Source organism: Ptychodera flava, chromosome 1, assembly GCF_041260155.1.
Source record: "Ptychodera flava strain L36383 chromosome 1, AS_Pfla_20210202, whole genome shotgun sequence".
NCBI lineage: Eukaryota > Metazoa > Hemichordata > Enteropneusta > Ptychoderidae > Ptychodera > Ptychodera flava.
Window position 1 is genome coordinate 42,346,411 of NC_091928.1, and position 12,133 is coordinate 42,358,543.

The 12,133-nt window shown below is 37.5% G+C and overlaps 1 protein-coding gene across 1 annotated transcript; it reads right to left on the reverse strand.

The window, feature by feature from the left end:
* Positions 1–510: 510 nt before the first annotated feature.
* Positions 511–7,491, reverse strand: LOC139144976 (tripartite motif-containing protein 2-like). The gene is made up of 3 exons (XM_070715851.1): positions 7,443–7,491; positions 2,128–2,408; positions 511–1,319 (listed from the first exon to the last, which is right to left on the reverse strand). The coding sequence occupies exons 2-3, from the start codon at positions 2,396–2,398 to the stop codon at positions 511–513; spliced, it is 1,080 nt and encodes a 359-aa protein (XP_070571952.1). The 5' UTR covers positions 2,399–2,408; positions 7,443–7,491.
* Positions 7,492–12,133: the final 4,642 nt, after the last annotated feature.

The window sequence follows — 12,133 nt, forward strand, 5'->3', positions numbered from 1 at the left end:
GTAACTGTCCTGATGCTTACTTACACTGACGCACAAATGAAACTCTGTGAAATGCATTAAATTGACGCAAATATTAAAATATACGGTGCACCATACGTCAAACGATACAGATCTTTTCGTAAAACACATTTTCCATATAAAATTATCAGCTTGCAATTCTGTAGTGAAAGTAGTTTGATTATGTCTGTAACTCATTCACGGACAGTTCATATTACTAAACCTTGGTTTGCGAAATAGATGCTCACCTTGTCAGTTCAACTATTGCAGGCTAGCTATCAACGTTATTCAAATACTACTGAGTTTCCATTTGCTCATACTATAGAATTTGTGTGACGTCTACTGATAATATTTGTATGTAAGTATAATACTTACTCTAAATGTGAGAAATAAGGCTTCAGTCTTTATTGTTTGTGATCTTCATTGCGTTGTTTGTTAAAAAATACCCCATGTCAAAACTTTTGAAAAAGTTTATACATTTACTGACGTTTGGATGTAATCTCCCCCTTCTATCTACTTAGTAAATACTCTGAGTTTAGTTTTCGGAGTTCCCATTGAAATGATTCTATCACCGGCAGCTGTTACTGCCAAGTAAAAGGGGGATGCAAGTTCCCCTTCGAATAGATTACAGATCCACTTTCCATCACTACTCAACTTTACAACCTTACAATTGACATCATCACCAATATAGACATTGTCGTTGCCATCAACAGCAATACTGCACACGGAGTATAGCTGACCACCAAGGTGACTGTATTCGTTCAGGTAATTGAATTCACTATCAAAACACTTGACGCAGCGATTGCCATAGTCTGTCACCATGATTACATCTTTACTGTTGACAGCTACAAAGTAGGGGGTGATGAACTCTTTTTGGCCATGCCCTCTACCTCCAACCTCTGTGATATACTCTCCATCTTGGGTGTATTTGAGGACACGATGACCACGGATATCTGTGACTAAAACAAACCTCTTTACGAGAACTATGCAAAAAGGATCTACGCCTCTAGGTAGAGTAATTATTCTGACAATTTTACAATTGTTATCACAAATTACAATTTGAATATTCTTCTCATCAAGAAAGAAATAGAGGTTGTCAGAAGAGACAGCTACAGACCGTGGTTTGAATGGCTTTTCAAATTGACCACTGAAAGGTCCAAACTCCTTTTCACATGAGTAATCTTTATCAAGGACCTGTGCAATATTATGCCCTCTGTTGCAAACAATTAGTTTTTCCTTGTGGAAGACATAATCTCCTAACAGTTTGAACTCCTTTCCTTGCTGTCCAACTTGACTTTTCAGAATCCTCATCGACCACTTACCTGAAAGGTCGAAATATGTAAGAAATGTTAGGAAAAAGAAGCATAGGCTGTACAATGTGAAGTAAACCTTAAAAAGCAGAATATATATTGAAAGACATATACCGTAAAATGTTAATTCAACAACAAATGTCCTAAGTGCATTCATTTTTTCTTTTAAGCTTAGACTTTCTTCTTGCTATTGCAAGGCAAAAGTACAATGAGACACTATTTATGGCTGTTTTCACGACCTTTTTCTTATTAGTCATTGAATCTTTGGGTAATTTGTACACAATGAGAACATTCATTTACTTTGTCACCAAAGTCATCTCTCAGATAAGTATTACCATATTTTCAGGAAGCATAATTTTTGCTGATTTAATTCGTCACTCTCTGCTGTCGTTTTGTTTCCATTTTTCTATACTTTATTAGTAACTTATGTTTGCAATTCATATTTTCCCCATTCATTTGCTTTGAAGCAATTGTTGTAATTTCCATTTACTTATATTGATATACTTGTTCAGCTTTTGTGTATGTTTAAGACTTTAATATTATTGTTGTTTAGTTTTTAATATTCACTGGTCCTTCCTGCAAAACCAGACTAGTCATTGTGACTGAGGGAGCTAACCAGTGTAAATAAATAATAAATAGATAAATAAATAAATAAATAAATAAATAAATAAATAATAAATAAATAAATAGATAAATAAATAAATAAATAAATAAATAAATAAATAAATATACTGATCGTTTTAACGATAAAAGATGACGTTAGGTCTCTGTGGAAAAAAATCAGTACCATTGACTGTAGAGGAATGCCGTATATACTCACAATTCTGTGCTTCAAAACCAATGACCATATCTGCCAATGCAGGTCTCTGTATTGCTTGGAATAACTCCTTCAATAACTTCAAGTTGTTTGTTGCTATAAACCCACCTTCTTCTAATGCTTCAAAGAGGTCAGAGGGACTCTCCAGTTTTTGACGCTGTCGTTTTTCAATTTTATCGCCAACTAGAGTCTTAAGTTGCTTGTGGTCTTCATCGTCAAGTTTCTTATTTAAATCGAAATATAGCAGCCGTAGAGGGGATATTTGACTCGCCATTACAATATTCCTGTTTGTTAAAATGAAAAACATAAAATCAACTGTTACAATATAATTTTTAAATTGCCCACTTATTTCCGCTGAAATAACAGTGGGATTTTAGTGAAAAGAAAAACAAATCCAGAGGACACCACTGACAAAAGACATGACTGACAAATTTAGCAGATAGTGTGTAATAAGGTACCTCTGGTCCTGTTTTGAATGCTAAAATAGATATCACTCACAGGCTTTAGGGTATGTTCAGGCAAGCGATTTAAGGGTACTCGCTCACTTTATCGGTGTCCATTGCGTGATATCAAAATCAGCCTAGCCACACATTCGAACTCTGTTTATAACCATTTTTCATTTCGGTCAGAAATCATGTCACGCTGACCAAAGACAAACTCTCCTGCAGAGGTCACTTTACGATTTTTCCTAGATGTAATCATCACTCGCATCTCCCGGGTCTGTGCGGAGGCATTTTGTTTATGAACGATTGATCCAGTAATATCTTGATTTGATAAAAAATCAATGTCCTCCAGCCCGCCCAACTACCGGCCGTGACACAGAGCCATGGGGTTCTCCTCCTACTCCTCCTCTCCTGCTCCTCAGCATGCTCTTTTTACAAAAAAAGAAATATTTACCAAACCCTTATGCCTGTGAGGCGGCTGGGGAAAATCTGCCTTTCAATTTTTTTATTTACACATTTATGGCTAATTGGACACCAGGATCCTCGTTACCACTTTGTATGACAGGACTTTGCTGGAAGGTCTGACCACTTTCTACTCGGTGGGCACGGAACAAATACTGAAGACATAGATCGGAGACCCTGGAAAACCAATTTCGAACAGAGTCCTCAAGATGGAGGAGCTGGGACAATGACTGTCAGACCAAAGACGTGCTTGAACAGATAAACATTATTTCGAAAGAGCCCTCTCTTGATTCTCAATGCAACTGCTTTTCCCAAAGCAAAGCTTTTGCCAAGAAACTCTGGGGAAGCCTTTCAAAGCGGAAAGAGAATCTCATAATAGGGCGCTGAAGAAATTCATTCAAGATAGACAGACATACATAGAGAAGACGCAGCAAATCCAAAAAATGAAGAAGAGAGACGCCCTTCGATTGGAGAGATAAATGCATGATAGGGTAGGGCATCAGAGAATTTCATTCAAGACAGAGGGGCAGACATACAAATGTAGCAAATCAAAAACTGGAAAAGAGAGACAGAGTCAAGAACACAAGGCCGAGAGAGCTGACTTTGACGGATGAGGACTTACAGCTCTTTGCACAAGAGGTGGGGGCTCGACCCTTCTTATGGCTGATGAGCCTATACTAGTTTCATGAGTACTACATGTCGAGCGCCAGACAGAAATTTGGAATTGATCTCTGTCATGACAGGCCTTGTCATTCATGTCTCTCATGAAGGCATTGTCGGCGGCCTCGTTGTTTTTCTCCTTTGATAAGCGGCTGGCTTGTTTTCTTTGAAGACATTTGCTGTGATTTACTGTATTTAGAAAGGCTGTCTTCAGGTTTCTCGTTGCTGACTTGCTGCCATCTGCCACCGGATTTGCTGTCAAGAGCAAGACACTTGCGGTCGGTTGCGGTCGGTTAGAATGGAAAAAATAGGGGAAGCCCTTCAGGCTTTGCCTGGCCCTATTCCTCTTTGTCGCGGTCCAGCTACCCTTTTCGTGGTAGTCGTTTTGTCAGCTAGCTATTATTAGTGAGTTTACCTGCTCAAATATCTCCCAAGTCTCGCCATGACTGACAGTAAGCAGACAACAAAGTTATCTAACATATACTACAGCCCCGAGGCTACTAGAAAGGGCTCGCTAATGTCCTAGAATATTTGGACCAGGCGTAGCTACTGAGATATAAAGCCATCTGGCAGATTTATTTGCAAGCTAGACAGCGCATTCTGTGGCCAAAATTCAACGTTTCTGTGCCTTACAAGGCCCACCAAGTCAACCTTCTGTTTCTGCCGCATGATAGGATGGGCAAGGTGGACATCTACATGTATACACTTACGGTTCTCGATATCGCTCTACAAATAAGCTCCGGGTAGTGATCCAAACTGTTACAGGTAGACCCTCGGTGCGAGTTAACGGGCCTAGTGGCTCAGCTCCTTGCAGAGCATAACGTTGACGTCAGGCATAAAGAACGTGGACGCCAAAGGGTACCATGGAATCGAAGAGTAATTTAATCTGACCCTGGATTAGTGGCTCTCTGGACAACAGTGCGCTCAAGAGATGCAGTTCCCTTGTGGATTGTGATAGCCTGGCTGCCTTCCGCCCTGACGTTTTCCCGAAAACAGCCTGTTTCATGTGGCCAAAGGCCGCATGAATTGGACTAGTTTGGGCGACTCTCAGTGCCAAGGGAAAGAAATAATGCTATTGCCCTATTATGGCCAGTCAATATATTTGGTAACTCATGATCAAATTTTCTCGCAAATAGATCAAGATGTTCCTCTGCTATCATCACTCTTCGGGCTTGCAAAGGAAACTTCAATCTTGTTTACCTATTCTAAAAAGTGCGACTGAGTCGATGGTATATTCAAAGTACCTCAGTAAACAGCTGTTCTGGACTGTTAAACCCCCTTTAGTTGCGAATGTGTAATAAACCGATCTTAACGATTCCTATGTTTTCCACGCTTTCTTTGAATAAGACCAATTAAAGACTGAAAAAGTGCACAACACTGTCATAACAGTCGGAAGTGGTATGTAAACTCAAACGTTTTAACTCCGTTTTAGATTTCGCGCCATTTACAAACACTAATGTGACAGAGAAATAAAGATTAGGCCTACAACAGAAAAATGTTGGCCATCTATATTGTGCATTCAAGTAAATGGCATACTGCTTGCTTCCTTATGATCACGATGTGTATGTGCAGGAAATATTGCATTTTTATACTTTTATCTGGAGTGCCATTTATGAGTGCGGCACCCGTTTATTATTTAAACCACGGTCCCTCTATCACGGGACCGTGTTTAAACTATGAACACGCGTAGACAAGGTCAAAATCAGCGAGAAGTGATACTTCTATACATGTCCTTCAGTTAGCACGAACTAACTTTGGTTGGAAAATAAAATCATGAACATTATTCATAAAATTCGCAGCTATTGGGGCTTTAACAGGTTAACTATTTTGGCAACTGTTTTCGGTTGCTTGCTCCCGTATTTATCAGTCCGAAAATGATGCATACCACGTGACATTAAATGACTGAATCACAACAGAAAGTTTAGACAAGATGTGTTACAATAACAACCATTAACTAAGAGAACCGTTGAGGTTATGGTCAGAAAAGATTGCTAGAGATCCCTGTAAATACATTTGCTTGTTTCAGAAAATTGTATCCACTATTCCTTGTCTCTGGACTCAACCTGTTCATAGCAATAGCTTTATCGAACGCAAAATGAATATTCTCAAGCATCCAGAAAATATATCTGTGCAGGCAAAGCCTGTCAGCATATTTTCCATTAGGGAGCTTTCAATAGTTATGAGGGACTGAGGAATTGGGGGAGGGTCACATTTGAAAAACCTGCCCCAGGGGGAGTGTCACATTTTTCAAACTTAGCCTAGTGGGCGGGTCAAATTTTACATTGTTAAGTTTATAACGAATGCAACATCTGCGTGAGCTTTTGGAAAGAAACTTAACAATTAGACTACAACAGGAAGTGAATTGATATTTCCAATATCATATTTGTTGCTCACATCTTCACTTTCAAGCACCGTATCTTGATCAAGTAAATTTGCATCAGTCAAAACTTATCAAAGCACGGATTCAGCTACTCTAGTATCTCTAGTATTAAAAAAAAATATTCTTGGTTTTCTCAAAGAATGCCTTGTACAGATACATTTGCAGTTGTGAAAATCATATTTCTTGTACAAAAATTCACATCCAACCACTCTATTCAAATCAAGTATATTTATGTCGATTATCCAACATCTATATACGCATAGATTGAGCTAGTTTAGGAAAAGAATATTCATAGTTTTCACATAGACTTCTATGTGTAGTAGATAAATATTTTCCTTGAAATTCCAAAATCACATTTCTTGTACAAATATGCACTTTTGTGCACCCTATTTATTTAATGTCTATAAATGCACAGATATTTGCTAGTTTTATATTGCAAAAATGTATTCACAGTTTACTAATAGACTGCCATGTATAGTGAAATTAAGTGAAATTACAAATACAGAACAAGAAACCAAAGTATTACCTAAAGTTACAGAAAATGTCCCTTTAGTATCTTCACTTCTAATATAACAAAATTGGCAGATCTATCAAGGCTATACACACATTTCAAACATTTAAGAAAAGGGCATCAGGGGAGGATCTCATGTTAGAAAGGGGCATCAGGGGAAAGGTCACATTTTACATGATTGACCACCCTAAATTTCCTCCACCCAGACCCCTCATAATATCTGAAGGCTCCCTAATCGCCATAGGTGTTGTTACTGATTTCTCAGAAGTCCGCCCTATTTCGGCCACAGTAAAATATGGCTTTACTCTTTATTGATACTTTTAATGACATCTTTCGCCATTTTAACCTTTTAAAACTTCGTTCATTTGGTATTAATTTACTTAATCTACACAGTTGATTTTTTACAATATAGCTTACTTATTAAAGTTAGGCTATCAATGTGTCGGGTCATGGTACGTGCCGGTTTCAGTTGTCTATGAGTGACTAGTCAAACAGTACTGAACTTTGTAGTCATGGCTTAATGTGCAAACGCGAAGAAAATGCCGGCTTTCTGAATCTTGTACAATTATTTGTTATCTAATGCTTGCATACACTCAGTTTGAAACTTGTTGAGAATGTTGATACTCTTGTTTGGTAAATGTCAATTTTCAATGGTTACAATGCGGCACGGTCCCTCCACAAGGTCATACTTTGTGGCGGGACCGTGAATGCGGTTACCATCGATTATGACGCCATTTTGAATGCCATATGTCAGTAAATCACAGGCAATTTTATTCCCTAATTCAAAATAATGGCGCAAATTACTGCCCTTCGTTTTACTCTTGACTACAAAAGAGTACTGATGAAATGCCATAACACGTACCTTGAAATACCTGCACTTGTTTGCTGGAATTATAAAGAATGGCTCATCATATAGCCCGGTCGCAACTCATTATCATGATGACCTTTGGGACGAGGCCACCTCGTGGGGGCAGAAAAACTATCAGAGGATGGTATGTTTCATTAATGTCTCGCTATCACTTTAATTTTAATTTAATGAATATGTGAACAACAGAAATGGAATTAAAGCGTCAAACAATTTTATCGGCAACAGTTGAAACTTCGATCGCCTTTTGAAAACCTGTGCGCATACTATCTGGGGTCGCTTACCCAAAGTGACGCATACTATCTGGGGTCGCTTACCCAAAGTGAACATTTCATAATTACGACGTCATTTTCCTTAATATCCATTTCAACCGTTCTCTATGAGTGTACAATGGGTGCAACAAATTAACGAAGCCACATAAGGTCAAGATGTGAATGACGTGCATGTCACAAATCTAAAACACGATTATCCGCTATAGGGACGGGCAAACGTACGTTATATTGTCATATTCAGATACGAAATACTATTTGATCTGTCTCAACAAAATGAACCTTGAATAATAAGTTTACTTGCATATTAACACACGCTTTACCGCTGCCCGGTCATCTAACACACATAATAATGCAGTGAATACAACAGTCGTATTGTGCCGGTCCACCATTTGACCGACAATCACGCATCATCCGGCCCGCAAAGCTTGGTTTACGTCGGCGTACCATAGTCTCCCGAAGGAGGTCCCTGCCAGAGGAACACCTTTGGCTAACTTTTTATTCACAATGCTTTCTAATCCCGGCGACTCACTCAAAGCCGGTAGTGACATACGTGATTACAGCGCTGCGTTTTTAAATTACCAAGTCTCTTTTTATCAAAAGTGACCGCATCTAAATGATTCCTGTCGCTGAAAATGACCGAAAGTATATGCTAACTACATACTTGTGCTGTTTTGACCCCGAAAGAAAGAAACTTTGTTGAAAAACTGAGCAATAAATCAGATGATCTCAAAACAAGTCAAAAGAAAATCTGCTTAAGTTTTTTTAACTGCAGCGATTTCCTACAAAAACGTTTCTTAATTGTCTATATATTTTCTGTTAAATTGATATATTTCGTAAACATAACGTCAGTTTTTAACACATTCCACTTTTGTAAATGTGAAGTGTGTCTATATAAAATCAAACTCAATATCATACTGGTCAGTACTTGTAGCAGAACCTCCGTAGTATTAGGGGTACGTATTTGAATATCTTTGCAGAGCAAAGTCAATTGTGGGTAGTTTAATAATAATAAAACGCACACATGAAAACATAACAAGGGATATCAAATTCAAAGCCATTAGCCATTCTTTCGTTGTTGCTCAGCATACTTATGCCAAGTTCAATCGTTGCAAGTGGGTCGTGGAGTGCTCTTCGGAGCAACATCAGGCTGACTGGGCAACGGTTCAGGTAAGTGGAACTTTCCAAATGTTCGTTAAATTTTGCCAAGGAACTTTGAAATCGAGTATTTTATGGGATGTAATTTAAGAATTACAGTCTCTCATCAAAAGTGACCATTCATGCAGCATTTCTTCCAATTAATGAAAAGTTGACCTAAGAAAATCGACATTGCTAACGATTGTGGATTGCACTGATTAACAGGAGAAAGTTGTCGGTAGTATGACCTGCTTTCTGAAGTGAACATTTCAGTCTCACAGCCTTATCTTGAACAATTTTTAGTAATTTTCTTAACATTTTGTGTCAAGGAATTGATACGAATCAGTACGATAGTGTTTGAAATGCAGACAACTGAAAATCGGAAGGGCGATATCATTAATCACAATACGGTCAATACGGTAATTACAGCAAGTCTCTTCCGTAATGATCACTGGGACATTTTTGGCTCATATCTGGCGTTCTAATTTTTTTATGTCAAGAGCCACTACTCAAACATGCCTGCACCAGTTTCTTGGAGAATTAGTTGAATTTTGATATTTCAAGAGCCAGTACATGACATACTTAACTCTGTTCAACTTGGTTGAACGACATAACTTTATGCCATTCATACTAATGTCTACTTGTTTACAATCCAATCCAATATGGGCAACAGTCACAGATAGGTCTTTATTATCACAAGTTCCACATTGAGCGTAACGAGAGAGCAACAAGCTGAAACCTTCTCCAGTTCTCTGCATCGTGGCGCTATTCCCCAATATGAGAACCATAAGCATATTACACTCTTTATTTTAGAAATTTGAAAAGCATTACTCAGTCGTTGAAAATGTTCAACAAATATGAAAAAGCAACAGGTGCAAAACTGAACAAAAAGAAATCCAAAGGTTTTGGGCAGGGAGTTTTAAAAACGCACTGATTCAGTGGAAGCCATCGATTTTTCAAACAAAGTTTTACAGATCTTGGGAGTTGGGTTTGGAAACAGTGACACATCTAGAGAAAACTGTAAAACAGTGATGGAAAAATTTACGAATTGTCTTAAGATCTGGAATACTAGAAATCTGTCTTTTAAAGGCAGGGCAATTGTAGCTAATATGCTGGCTGCATCAAAATTATGGTACCTGGCATCATTTGATCACGTACCTAAGGAAATTATTAATGAAGAAAATAGTAAATTATGGAATTTTATTTGGAGAGGCAAACGAGAAGTTATAAAAAGGGGCATTTTCATTCAAAGATATGATGACTGTGGCAAAAAGTTGTCGACATTGAAGAAAAAATTAATGCACTCCAATTAAAGTGGCTTATGAAATTATTTGAGAAAAATCCAGATAAAGGGACCCTAAATGGGCCAGCTTATCAAAATATTTCATAGCGAATTATGACAATAAACTGAATAGTGATTATCACTACCTCCATCTCAATTTCAAAGTCAACAACAAACGAACCCCGATGGTGTATGGGGATATGTTAAATACCTGGAAGTCACTTAGACTTACAAGAGTGAATCTACCAACATCAAAACAGAATCTTCTTAGAGAAGTTCTGTGGTATAATGACAATATTAAGAATGAAGGAAGTGTCCTCTTTTATGAAAAATGGTCAAAGAGTGGAATTTTAAGGCTTAAAGACATCTGGAATGATGACAGAAATGACTGGCTTCAACCATGGGAAATAATTGCAAAAATTAGAGGCGATACAATTAGAGACAGGTGCAAGAGGAAATCAAGACAGAGTATGAAACACTCCTCAATGCTATTCCAGATTCCTGGAAACAAATCATCTCTTCAAACATCCAAAATGAAGAAAACTATGATATTTTAGACTTAGAGAATTGTGGTCTTACAAAAAGTGATGTCAAAACCAAGTCACTTTATTGGAAATTAGTTGATAAGAAATGGCATGCAGTCAAAGGTCAGATTGGTCAAAAATGGGCTGAGAATCTAAGCCTCACTGACAGTTACAAAGCTACTCTATTCAGCCGTCTTAATTCAACAGGAATTGTCAGCAATTCAGTAAATGATTTAAATTGGAAGATTTTCCATCGAGGCCTAGTCACAGGAAGCTTGGCCAAAACTTTCAATTTAAGTGATGGGAAATGTCATATTTGTGGCCAAGAAGAAACACTGGAACACATCTTATTTGAGTGTAAATATGTTAAAGAAATCTGGCAGAAATGTATTTCTTTGTCAGAAAACACAACTTTGATAATAATATCAATACCAAAAGATTAGCAATTGCAGGAATCGAAAATGATAATAATGCAACATCTGACATTATTTACTGTATTACTTCCTTTGTAAAATATACAGTTTGGAATATTCGAAATTCGGTTACTCTTGATGGGATTAAAGTTTCCCTTCAATCCTATGTCATGCAATTGAAATGTTATCTCTCCTCATGGATGAATACATTATATTTCACTTATAAGATGATGAACAAAACTGAGGATTTTATCACAAAGTTTTCAAGCCTTGTAAGACTTGAAGGAGAAGAATGCATCCTGAATGCATTTATATGATGATCTTTGTAATTAAACAGCTAATTATTTGGGGTTTTTTTGTCTTCAGACAAGACGCATTGTAATTTTAATGCATTCACAGTTATGTAGATTTGTTTTATTTGTGACAATGTTGAAATAAATTTATCTTTTTCAAAAAAAAGCATATTACACTTACAGCGTGGCACTTTCTCACGAGATTATAGTGTGCAAGTGGTTTAAGAACACTTATCATTTCATACTAACTGCAAAATATCACTTACTTAGGGACGATTCAGAATTTACTTCCAGGGGAGGGTGGAGGATTTTCTATTTTCTGGGTGATTTTTTTCCGCGGCCCCCCTAGTAAATTATAGAAAAAATCTATGCCCCCTTCATCTTTCCTGTTTTTTTCCATGCCCCCCCCCCCCCAATATATACATGCATGCTTATACACTATAGACATATCCAGTCTAACAAGTTGCAGGAACTGTAGTGGACATTTAATCGATGATATAACAAATCATTTCAGGGTTATGTGACTATAAAAAAGAATGATTTGCAGGGACTACCAGTGGCACACTTTTGGAAAGGGTAGCAATAAACATATCTGGTTGTAAATTTCTGAAGAAAAGTTAATTACTAAATATGAATACTTTTTTCGTTATGTCTCACTGATACATATGATGCACACAAAGACAAGCAAAGATGTCAGTTAGAAATGGTGAACAGAAAATCAGAGGAGCAGATAATTGGCAAAGTGATATATATCTTGAAGTTTAATGGTA